The sequence below is a fragment of the Cavia porcellus genome, unplaced genomic scaffold (genome assembly GCF_034190915.1).
Source record: "Cavia porcellus strain 051 isolate PalLab524CR breed Dunkin Hartley unplaced genomic scaffold, mCavPor4.1 scaffold_23, whole genome shotgun sequence".
NCBI classification, from domain to species: Eukaryota; Metazoa; Chordata; class Mammalia; order Rodentia; family Caviidae; genus Cavia; species Cavia porcellus.
This window is the reverse complement of record NW_026947506.1, coordinates 3,316,799-3,329,585: the sequence shown is the minus strand read 5'-3', so window position 1 is coordinate 3,329,585 and position 12,787 is coordinate 3,316,799. Positions and strand designations below refer to the sequence as shown.

The window sequence follows — 12,787 nt, the reverse complement described above, 5'->3', positions numbered from 1 at the left end:
CAGTCATTAAGTGAACCACTAACAGCTGCAGGGTTTTAGAACAAGTACATCACCCCTGAAATCAACATGGCACATTTAAAACACCAGCCAGAAGCCTTAGGTGGTATTCATCATCATCATACGTTGATTATGATTTCAGAATGAAAACAGCAGGAAAAAGCAGACTTTAAGTCAGGAGAGAATCCATCCCTGACATGAGTACCACAGTTAGTTTCCTCCCATTCCAGTAAACACAGATAACTCCATTGCAAACACGTTTTTAAGAAGTAAGACCGTCCGTCTGCCTGTGGCAAGCTGGCTCAGAAAGTCTAACAGGCGCTGGAAACAAAGCCAGTGCTCTTCAAAAACAACAGTGCACTCCCGAAATCCAAAGGCTCCGAAGCAGAGCGGAATCTCTGAGACGCCCGCTCCTTCGCTCACCCCAACTCCTTCTCCTCACATGTCTGAGCACTCACGGGGGGAGCCGCTCCGCACAAGGGCGACATTGTGTGCCGGCTGCCCACCGGACACAGCCGGCCGCACGCCGGGCAGTGCTGAGCAGGCCTTCCTTCCTGCCCGCTCCAGCCCGCCCTGCGGGAAGCCAGCCCAGTCGCCCTGTGACTCCGTCCTCCTCACTCACATAGCTACAGAGTTAGGGCTGTTTCTAAAAATACTGCGGGACGGGGGCTGATCCAAGCCACTGGAGGGAGGGTTTCTCCAGTCTGGAACTGCTTCGCAAGAAGGGTCAAGTCTCCCGTGTTTAGCAATCTCTGTGATGGCAAGTGTTAGAAATCAACATATTTCCAAATCATTCTTTAAAAACATCACTTAATTAAAAGACTGTTTTACTTAGGCAAAAAACTGTCGTACTGCAGTGCAGTAAATAAAAACAAACTTCCCATTCCTAAAAAGAATCCGTGTAGGTGAAGTGCGGATGTTCAATCGTCAAACACACAAGAGCTCATTTTCTCTAAACACACAACCTAGAGAAGCTCTCGTGAGAGCGGTGAAGTTTTTTTGGCATTCATTAGAGGAGTCATGGAGGATATATGTATTTTATATCTTATTAAATTTTGAGAATTTTTAAAAGCAGTCTTATGTTAAGAATAATTTAACAAATTTTTATCCTGTTAATGGGATAAATCAAAGGTACTTCTAGTAAAGTTCACTTACAGAAAACCTAACACACACTTGCTATCCCAGCACTCTGGAAGGCTGAGGCTTTAGAAAGAACCCAAGTTTGAGACCAGCCTGTACAACTTAGCGAGATCCTCTCTGAACATTTAAAAACATTTTAAAAGGCTGTGGATGTAAGTATGAAGACCTTGGTTCAACCTCCAGTAGAAAAAAAGAAAAAGAAGAGAGAGAGAGAGAGAGAGAGGCAGAGAGACAGACAGAAAGACAGACCTAACAGATAATAAAAGTATAGTGATTGTCATGTTGAAAAAATTAGATTGAAAAAGAAAAAAACTAAATGTTAAAATTGAGAACTGCTTTTAGTTCACCCCCTTTAGCAGGATTCCTTGTAACTCCTGTGTGGACTATAACGTACAGGTCACAGCCACTATCCCACAGACAACAGTGCTCAAGACAAGAGCTGATAGGCGCACTGAGTGTAAAACCAGAGTTAGTTCAAAACAGTAGGAGGGCTGTGAAGACATGACAGAACTGTGACAGTGACACGTGGGTGGGTGGGTGAGTGAGGAAATGAGGGGCCAGAGCCTTCTAAATAAACATAAAAAAGGACCGAGCAGACTCGACACAAAACAAAACACACTCTGCTATACTCAGGAATTCAGTGAGGTCCCATAAATATTTCCACTTGGCATACGATGCTACCTCACTGTAAACAGCTCTATACAGTTGGGAGAGCTCTTTTAAATGTTTATATGCTTTCTATCTACCTTTAAATGGTTTGAATTTGGTGTTTTTTTTTAATTTGGGCAGAGGAAATCCCACTCACTCCCGGAGCAAGAAACGGTGTCACAATCATCACCGGGGAGGTTCCTGGCATGGTATCAACAGTGCACACAGAGTAACAAGAAGCAGGCCAAGGAGCCGAGGAGGCGGGGACACGGGCTCAGTGCTGGAGCAGTTACAGTGCAGGAGTTCATGCGCTGCCCTTCCATACACTCAGGCTTGCTGGGGCCATATCCAGAACCCAGACTGGGGCTCTGCCCCCAAGCGCGAACCTAGGCACAGCAGACAGCACACAAGCTCCAGGAACACGCAGGGCTGTAAAGGGAGATGGAGCCAGGGGTTAACCTCGAGAAGGCAGGACTGCTCCAGGAGGCCCAGCCTGTGTTTCACCTCAGGCACCAGGTGATCACACACTAACACACTTTCACACGTGGCCAGGCAGGTATGATGTGATGTGACACCAGCTGCTGTTACTAAAAAAGTTAAGGGTTCCCTGCCAGAGTGAAAGAATAAGGGGGAAAAGCAGGCAGCAAACAAAAGTACAAAATGAAAGTAAATTAAAGCCAGTTTCCAGAGGCTGGTGAATGAAGACAACAAAACTAAGAAAGAAAATAAGCTTCTCTAAGTGTGTACCACTGTCTCAGCTAAAATTCCATTTCTGAGCCAAAATACCCCACACCCAACGTTAAAGGGCTCACAGTTTAGGCTCACAGTTGGTAGAGGTTACGGTCTGGAGCTCACTGCACTATGGCGAGGTGGCACGGCAAGGAGGCAGGGCAGGCAGGAGAAAAGGTCCATGGCAGGCTGAAAGCAGCAAAGCAGTACAAACAGCACGGCCGCTTTCCCCCCTCCCACTCCGTAATCCCTCGTCCCACACACCCAGCACCACCCAGCTCTGAAAGCCCACCCAGGACGGAGTGGGACGGGAAAACACCCAGCTAGAACCACTACATTCTGCCCAGGTGCCTTCAAAGTCATGCGCATCCCTTATGCAAAAGACATTCCATCTGGCTCTAAGAGCTGCCAAACTCCTAACAGTTTCAGCACTCCTGGACAGTCCAACTTCAAAGTCTCCACTGATGAAGATACATGAATGGTAAATGAATACACGAGGAAAATGTTCACCACCACTGGTCATTCAAGAAATGCAAATTAAAACGGCTTTCAGATTTCATCTCAATCCAGAAAGAAATCAACAGATAACAAATGTTGGCGAGGATGCAGGGAAAAAGGAACACTTCACTGGCGGTGGGAATGCAGATTGGTGCAACCACTGTGGATATCAGTACGGAGATTCCTCAAAAAACTAGGATTGGAAGTTCCATTCAATCCAGCTCTTCCCTTCCTGGGCATTTTCCCAGAAAAACTGAAAATGTCATGTCACAGTGATATATGTGCACCCATGTTCGTAGCAGCACAATTTGTGATAGCTAAATCTTGGAAACAATCAAAATGCCCATCAACAGCAGAATGGATGAAAAAGATGTGGTATTTTTATATAATGGAATATTATTCAGCTATAAAGAGATGATCTTGAAGCCATTATAGATAAATGGAGGCAAACTGAGAATATCTTCATTAGTGAAATAAGACTCACATTAGTAAATATCACATTGTCTCTCTAGTGTTTTAAAACAATAATAAAAACTGACAGTAATAAGATCCAAAAAGAATAACAGATACCCTAAAAGTGACTAAGGGAAGGAAAGAGCTCTAAAGAACATAATGGTATGTATAGTGTGTAAGATAGATGACCATATTACTAAATTTCTGTTAGATCACTAAACAGAATGGTTTGCACTATCAATGTTTGAGGGTCTAGCCACTTTTTATGCTTTAATTTTGTAACTTTAACAACTATTTTAAGATGACAATATGTAATATATCAACTAGTGATTTCATGGTGTTAATTTTTTTGAATTCTGTATTCTACCTTTTTTCTTTTTTTCTATTTTGTTTCTTTTCTTTCTTTCTTTAAATAAAAAAAATAAAAAACAAAAATCTCTTCTGAGATTTAAGGCAAACAGCCTTGGCTTCCTGTACAAATACAAAGAAAGTTAAACACTTCCAACATTCAATGGCACAGGATGGATATTTCCATTCCAAAATGTAAAATAGGAGGATACAAAAGTATGAGACAAAACCAAGTCAAAAATCCACCAGGACAAACATAAAAAAACAGTTCCCTGTCTAGCATCCAGGGCAATTTGTAGAAAGATGTGAACCCCCACGGACTTGAGTGGCTCTGCCCTGGCCACTGTGTGAGGTTGCAAGGCTTCTCTCTTGGGCCAGTTCTGCTAATTCCTTGTGGCTTTTCTTAGGCAATCCATGTGCCAGGCTCCTCAAACCTTCTCAAGTTCTCGACACAATGTCAGCTTCACACTCACAACTTCACACAGTCCTCTTAGGGTACACTGCCTGGCCTCCCCGTTCTTCTGACACCTGGATGGAAGCTTTCCTGATCCACAACTGCTGCATGCTGTGTGCACTGAAAACCACCACTTCGATAACACCAGAATCTGCCGCCAGCTAGAGCAGAAGCCAGGCTTCCTTCCCTTGGGTGTCAGGGCCAGCTCCCTGTGAACTAAATCCTATGGAACAACTTCCTCAGACAACCAACATTCTGGAACATGGTGCTCTGGGACTCTCCTCGAAAAAAGACCTTCACCTTTGCAATTTTGAGGCCACAAAGGGTACGGTTCTCCTGGCTCTTGTGATAATTCTCAGGCCATTTTTCCTACTGTCCTCTTCTGAAATAGTTGGCCTTTTCCTGCTAGTTTTTTCAGCAACCCATTTCTCCTCTATTCCATTTTTGCAGGCCACAACTTTACTACAGCTTTCTTTCTGGCTAAACTAAAAATTTGTGAAGTCATCGTGCTGGGCTCTTTGCTCTTGATTTGTAACACAGCACTGGCTAAAAAGTCCCCAACAGCAGTCATAGCACCATCTCAACATTAGACTGTCTTGAAACTTCTTCTGTAAGATTCATTAGTCTGCCCCACTCAATCTCAGTCTGCTGCAAACTCTACGGGTGTGAACAAAATACAGAAAAGTTATCTGCTGAAGTATATAGTAACTTGATCTTGAGTCCGAAAGCCGTGTTCCTAAGTGAAACCTCCCAAGCCTGGTCTTTACCAGCCTCATTTTTCTCAGCATTCTGGTCTTCTGAACTCTGACTAAAATCTTCCCATTTAGTAGAAATTAAAGCAGTCCAGGATTGTTTCTTCAGTTTTCCAAACTCTTCTCACAAGCCAGCTCCAAAGGTTGCTGAACCACATAGTCAGGATAGTCACAGCAACAGCCCCACTTCTGGTACCAAAGTACCACTACTTACTAGAGAAACAGATTTAATGCAAGATATACAAATAGGTAAGAATTTACAAGATTGGTTTACAAGAGTCACTCAGAAAGTCAGGTGTGGAAGAGTGCAAAAGGTTTGCTTGCACTCTGGAAATCTGTAGGATCCAGTCAAAAGCCTGAAGCTCAGCATAGAGTTCTGTTTAAGTTCCTACCAGGAGGCCGAAGAGTCTGTGCTGGGGGATGAAGAGAGTGAACTGGAAGCTGGGAGACAAGTCCAAGGTGAGGGTGAAGACTGGAGCTCCTCTGAAGAGACACAAGTGAGCCATCCTTTGTTTCCCTTTTATTCCATTCTGGCACAACCCTCCCTACAGTGGTTCTCCACACCCAAAACTATGCTGGTCCAACTTAGCTGGACATTTCTTACTCAAGGTGACACAATCAGTGAACTCTCACAAGACACCCCCTTGGCAGCTTGATAATCAGACACTTCTGTATACCATAGACTTTAGACACAAACTCAAGTGCATAATTACACCTAACATGTCATAACTCTCCTACATACAAATGGAAACACACTAATTCCCTCCCACAGTTAACATTATAACAGATTTAACCATGAGAAGCAAAAATTTTGCTAGTGGAGCACTGTGGGTAATGAGGAGTATCATTTCCACTTCTACCCCTTGATTCCTGGACCCATGCATTCTGGAAATGAGAGACACAGTAACATTCAGTGGATGCTGATCTGAAGCATATGCAGCATTTGCCCCAGCCCTGCAAGCTACTGTCACCTAGCTGGTGCAGTAACTGTCTCTTCAAAAGATCATTCCTTGTGCTTTTCTGTCTAGTGACAAGGAACATAATAAGGCCTGTAAATTCCATGAGTATGAGTCCATTGCTTGACATCTTTGGCCATAACATGTGTTCTTTAGTCCAGGTATAATGTCTTAAGCTCTGCCCACTGTGATGACTTCCCTTCAGCTTTGCCCTTCAGACATATCCTGGAAAGAGGCAAAATGTGGCAAATGTCTGCTTCAAAGTGGTGTCTGCATAATGTGCACCGTCATCCATACACCAGGCTCTGGCCTTCTGTTCCTTTGACAGCTGATCACATGGTACACCCATGATTAACAAGACTGAGAAATTACAAGACTGGGAAGAACATACTTTGCAGAAAGCTTTAAAATCTAACCAAGAAAGCTTTCAACTGCAATTTTGTTCAAAACAAAATCTCACACAAGAAAACTAAAGAACAAGTATTAACCTTGTTATTACTGAACACGAGAAGCAGTCAAATAGGAAGCTACAGTGTTCAGAGTGGAGTTTCACTTGATTGGCTCTGGGATCCACTGAGCAGAACAGTGGGACATACTCACAGGTGTACTTAGGTATAGATGGTCCCAAATCCTAACCTATAACTATCCATGAAATAGGAGCCAACAAAAATTCTTTGCTTCCCTGGATTAACACACATGCTATCTTAAGGAAAAAAGGCATATACAAATGTATTGGCTAGGTAACTATCCTCCTGACAGATCATAGCAAACCTGCATCCCAATCAATCCTAGGTTGAAGATCAGTAAGGTTCAGTCTTCTTTTGGACATAAATGCCACTGATACTGGCAGCACCCAAGGGTCTAAAATCATGAAAATTCTGACTGAACTATCCAGATCTCTTCCCAAACTTGAAAATCCTCAGAAGCTAATAAAGATCTAAAACTAACAGCTAAAAGCATGTTGGAAGATTCCTTACACCTTACCAGTTTTTCTGACATTCCCACATCCTAGGCAAAAAAATCCAGAGGATAAGTATGGTTACATAGTTCCCCACAGCTGTAAAGAAGACAGGCACCCTCCACTTACCTGTAGTGTTAACCCTAAATATTATTTATCTTTGGTCCCTACGAAAGTTATACATTTTAAACCCACTTTCTTTAGTGTTCTTTTAGCTCAAAACAGATAAACATGTCTTTGCCCACAAAATAAAACCTATAAAATGTGTGAAATTTCCAGGACTTCCCTGCTACTTCTTATAAATCCCCCATCAAAACACCAAAGCCATTCAACTGGCCAGTCTTGCTTTTATGTAGTAACTGTGTGGGGCTCTACAGGTGAGGCAAGCTCTGAGGAGACTGAGTCCATCTTTAGATCCTATTAACTCAAAAGAGCGTAAGGCTTCCAAAGAGAAGCTGACAGAATTCTATCAAAGTAAAAGGTGCTACTAAGATGTGATTTAGTCTAAGAAGGTAAATTCCTCACTGAAAAACCTGAAAAATTCTTGTTAAATTCCCTGATCACTAAGTCTCATTATCATTTACCCTACGGTAATGGTGTTTTCTCTTATAGTGTTGAACAATATTTTGCAATTTCACCTCCTAGGCTACTAACTCAGATTCCAACAGTAATCATGATTTCTGATATATTCCAAACTATTCTTCCAGGAAACCTTATTTTATAGTTCCTGACAGCATTGTGCTGCAGCTGAATCTGCTGAAATGGTCTCATTATTATCTCCTTAGACCGCTCTAATTCTGGAAGTTCTGTTCTTTACCTGGTGTGGCTGATTTCTGCTCCTAAGCTCTTGCTGTAGAAATATCCCTGAAACAAATAGGAAAAGGCAACATTCTCCACTGCCGTGATGGACTGGACTGGGTTCATAGCCCTTCACTATCTCCCTGACAGAATTATACATCTACAGCCCTCTGTTCCAGAACTACACAACTTCCCAGTGTGAGTATTCCCACAAGTACTTGACTGGGCAATGGGATCAACTGTATCCAATCAAACAGGGCAGATACAGCAATGTGATGGTTCTAAGCCAAGGAGGAGACACAGTGTATGCATGGTTCTGCTTGTTTTTCTGTTCTCCTGCCATCTGCCTTGAGAATCATCTGCTCCAAGCATTCCTGTCTCAACATGAAGCAACATGGAGTGTCTTGAACCCAGTCACACAAGATCCCTGAATGAGAAAAATCAATGTGTATTTATTTTTGAGATTAATTATAACATACCAGGGAAAAATAAAAGCCCAAACAACATGACAAATAGGAGCCGTTGGTAAAAGAACACCCCAATGAAACACTGGACCATCTCTCTGAAAACCCTTTGCATTTTTCTCACATCACAGACAAAAAACACTCTGCTCACCCATTTTATCCTGGAGAAGAAACCAGGCAAAAACTAACTGACAGAGGCTCCTTGGATTTACATACCCATTCTCCTCAAGAACCACCCCCATCTCAACTCTCATCACAAGGGCATGGAGATGTTACCTCTGATCCTACACCAGACCTTAGCACAGAAACCTTACAAATGCTACATCACTAGGGACAGGAAAACCCCAGGGCCCTCGCACATATGGATTATTGAAAGCCCACCCAATAGGAACCAAGATCCAGAGAGGATAACAGACTGAAAGTGGGGGTAAATAGACAGAAGGCTTCATTTAGAGGGTCTCTAATTTCCCTAAATTGATCTTCCGAAAATATTTATCAAATTCATATGTTATACTACTTTGAAAGTCACATGACATATTTCTCTACCTGTATGCTCCTAAAAATCAAAATGAAGCAAAAGGAAACTAGCAGGTACATAGGAAAAAAAAAGAAAAACCCAATCTAGCATTTACTTGATAGTACAGCAACACAACATTATCACATCATAGACAAATCCCATCTATCATTTACTCCGTAGAATAGCAATACAACATTATCTGTTGGAGACCACTTTCTATGTTTCTCTGTGAATCTGTTCTAGGCCTATTCCCTTTGCCTGGCGATGGGAGCTGATTCATAGTAAGTGAACCTCTATGAATCACTGGTCCTGGCTGAGGCCTGTAGTGGCCTATGAGGCCAGAGATACCTCAAAGGGCAAGAAAAGGCCACAGCTGCAGATACTCTGGCTCTAACCCCAATTAACATTAACAAGATTAGGGACTGCAACTACAGAGATCACTCCTACAGTCTCACTTCTACCATGACTTCAAGATAAGACAGTGCTACTGAATTAACTTGATTCATGACCTGGAGACGTCCTTGAAGTGACTCCCAAGGCCTTGCTCATTGCCTGCACTTTCCTCAGTCTCTCTGCCCTTTGTCCTTGGTCCTAATATAACTAGACTGATCCAGAGAATCCTTTGTCTTTATACTCAAAGCCTTGAGCTTAATTAAAGGGTTCTGACCCTCCTGGAGCCTTAAAAAAATCATACAATTTGTCTCTTTTTATTTAAACAGGGACTTAAAAAATCTTTGGACTGGAAATTTATAGGCTGAAGGAGTAAGTCTGCCCAGAGCGGAAAGTATTGGATACGGAGGAGGCCTTCACAAGATGAAAACTTCACCAGGGACGCCTGGAGAGAAGAGACGGAAGAAAAATGGTGAGTCTTCCCACTGTAAAAAGCCATTTTTTCTGAGAGTAAAATATGGGGCAAAAGGTTTCAGCTGAGCAGCAAAGATATTTACAACTACTCCAGAGCCTGCTTAAACGCACCGGGGCTCGTGTACCCAAAAAAAAAAAAAACAAAAACAAAAAACCCACTTAATAAACATGTTAAAAGCGGCAACCAAATATATATAACCCATGGTTTCCTCAAAGAGGCACTACAGAGACTGACAATACAGATCATTTCCCCTGAGATATTCTCAACTTGAAATCTGGTCAGGTCAGTTTTAAGTCTCTTTAAAAAGCTTACAGTCAGGCTCTGATTGGGACACAGAAGGAAAAGAGCTCCCTGCTGAGGTGTCTGCCCCCAAAACAAAATCCCTAGAGGGATCACCTCAGCAGAAGCCAGAGCCTTTACAAAAAATATCTCATAGGGCTCTATCCAGAAACTTACAGATTTGTGGGAAGAGGCAGCCACAAAGAAAACAAATAATACGCTCCCCACTTACTTCCAAGTTGGAATTTTAACAGATGATAATGATCAGGAGTATTCAATCATAAGCCTTTTGAAATACAACTGCTAAAAAATCTTAAAGTGTGCTTAACAATAGAATCCAAAGTCCATTTACTGTGGGACTCTTGCAAAATGTTTTGGATACGTATCAATTGACAGCTTATGATATAAAACATTTAGCACAACCGTGCCTGTCTCCGGCTCAATTCCTTCATTCTGATGTAAAGCTGAAAACTCTTGTCTTGCAGCAGGCTCATAAAAATAAAACCAATCCCAATCCACATCCAGCAATAAATGAAGAAATGCTCTCTGAGACAAGAAACAGTTGGGTTTCTGAAGCAACAGCTGATCTTGTGCTGGGAAAGGCCGATCTCAATTTAAAAGGAATAACTACTGTGGCTAGTGTGATTGATGGTGATTGTAGAGATGAAACACAAGTTCTTACATGTACTATGGACATCTGGGTTTTTGAACAGGTAGACTATATAGCACAGTTGATTTCGTTACCTATAGAGAAGCCTTCTTTTGTTAAGTATACACAGCTCCGGAGGGAGCAAGACCCTCAGAGCAAAACTACAAAAAGAGAAATTTATTTTACGCAGGAAGTGACTAAAAACAGGCCTATGTGTTTTATAAAAATTAATGGGAAATACCTTGAGAGTCTGATAGACTCTGGTGAAGATGTGTCTATAATTACATTAGAACAATGGCCTGCCACATGGCCAACACAAAGGGCCCCCACCTCCATTATCAGACTGGGGATCCCTCAGCGCGTTTTACAGAGTGCCTCACCTTTGCCTTATGAGGGACCTGACTAACAAAAGGATTTCTTTTTACCTTACATGGCACCTATTCCAGTTAACTTGTGGGGAAGAGACTTATTACAAAAGTGAAAATTAGTGCTGACTAGCAATTCTGGTTTTAAAGCTGAACAAACAAATTCCAACTTGGAAATGGAACAAACTGATTCAAAGCCTAAAATTAAGAAAATGATTAAAATGGGATATCAAAAAGACAAAGGACTACGAAAAAAACTTACAGAAAATGAAAGAGCCTGTTAAATTACACCTAAAGATGACAGACAAGGTATTAGATATCAACAGGTTTTTTTAAAGGACCAATGATGCCCCCCCCCTCCCCCGCAAAACAGCTCTGCCTTTACAATGGAAAACTAAGGAGCCTGTTTGGGTAGATCAATGACCCCTTTTTAAGAAAGGAGAAGCTAACTCAACTAAACAAATTAGTTGAAGAACAATTACAACAAGGCCATTTAGAAAGCTGTTAGCCCTTAGAATACTCCTGTCTTTGTTGTTCCAAAGAAGTCAAACAAATAGAGGTTGTTACAGGATTTAAGAGCTGTAAATGCCTGCTTAATTCCTAAAGGGACTCTGGAGCCAGGATTGCCAAATCCACCTACAGTTCCTAGAGACTGGCCTCTCATCACATCGTAGACAAACCCTTCTACCACTTCATGATACAAGTAAACAATGTATAGAAACGCACAGAGTAATATCTATGACCTAGAAAATCAGCTTTTACAGCAGCTGATTTGCAAATGAACTCATTTTATATTACTTAAGACTGATTATCAATCCAGAAGGCTGCAATGAGATTAAGAAGTCTACAAGGAACAAATTGTAGCTGGCTCCAGCCAAAGGGCTCAAGTACTGTACACACCTCTGGAGGCTCAGTACTGTTCCAACTCACCATTGTCAAGAGGTGCATCCTCTGGCAGATCCACATCAAGCATAAGATCATCATCCTCAAGGTCACATGATTCAAGATTATTCAGAATATCCTGTAAACAAAAGCAGCAAAACACTAAAGCTGGGCTCAAGGAACGCATTTGACTACTAGTTTTGAAAACAGCATCAAAACGATAACCTGGATTCATTCAGTGTTTGCATTAAGAATAAAACAGATTTTTAAAATTAAAAACATTCAGTTCAGCCACAGTTGAGATTCTGAATCTCCATCCAAGGGCTTCATCAAAGGCTCTGTTGCAGGATGGCACTCCTAGGAGGTGGGACTCTACAGGAGGTGGAAGGAAGCTAGGTCCCAGAAGATGGGCCTTGCAAGGACCCTGGGGCTTCCCCCCACCCCGCTTCCTGGCCATGAAGTGTGTGGTTCTGCTCTCCCCTGTGTTCCTACCATGATGTGCCACTGTGCCACAGCCTCAAAGTCAAGGAGCCAAATGATTATTGACCAGAACCTCCAAAGAGAAACCCTTTCTCTTTGTAAGCTGATTGTCTCGGGTTGTTTTTTGTTTGTTTGTTTGTTTTGCAGTGACAGAAAGCTGGCTAACAACAAACTAATTTATTTAATACACTATTTATAACACTTTTCTCCAGGTCTTCCCACTTCCTAGGAATCTTCCCCAGTAGATGCTTATTTTCATTATAAAACATACATAGTGCTCACTAATGTGGCAGAGACTGTTCTAAGCATTTCATAAATAATAATTCTTTTATCAAAACTTTAATTCTATTAGTAAATAACATGATTCTTACATTCACGTAACCAGACTATTACACAGAAATTCTACAGTCCTGACCAAAATAGAATGTGAACAAAGGTCTACCTTCTGTGTCCAGGCTTTCAACCACTTCCCTGATAGCACGAATAACTGAAAAGAGTGAAGAATCAGCCCAAATTTAGTCTTTAGGTGTGAGTTGTCATTTTATTACTTCTATG

The 12,787-nt window shown here is 41.9% G+C and overlaps 1 protein-coding gene across 15 annotated transcripts in view; it reads right to left on the bottom strand.

Moving 5' to 3' along the window:
* The window catches only part of Ccser2 (coiled-coil serine rich protein 2), a 136,951-nt gene that overhangs the window by 61,188 nt on the left and 62,976 nt on the right, over positions 1–12,787 (bottom strand). For 13 of the 15 annotated variants that reach the window (XM_063233713.1, XM_063233710.1, XM_063233712.1 and 10 more), the window contains one exon: positions 11,801–11,891. In XM_063233713.1, coding sequence (XP_063089783.1) covers positions 11,801–11,891 — 91 coding nt within the window. Of the gene's footprint in view, positions 1–420; positions 606–11,800; positions 11,892–12,787 lie in introns of those variants that run through there. The other 2 variants (XM_013148635.3, XM_013148634.3) reach the window with 2 other exon arrangements.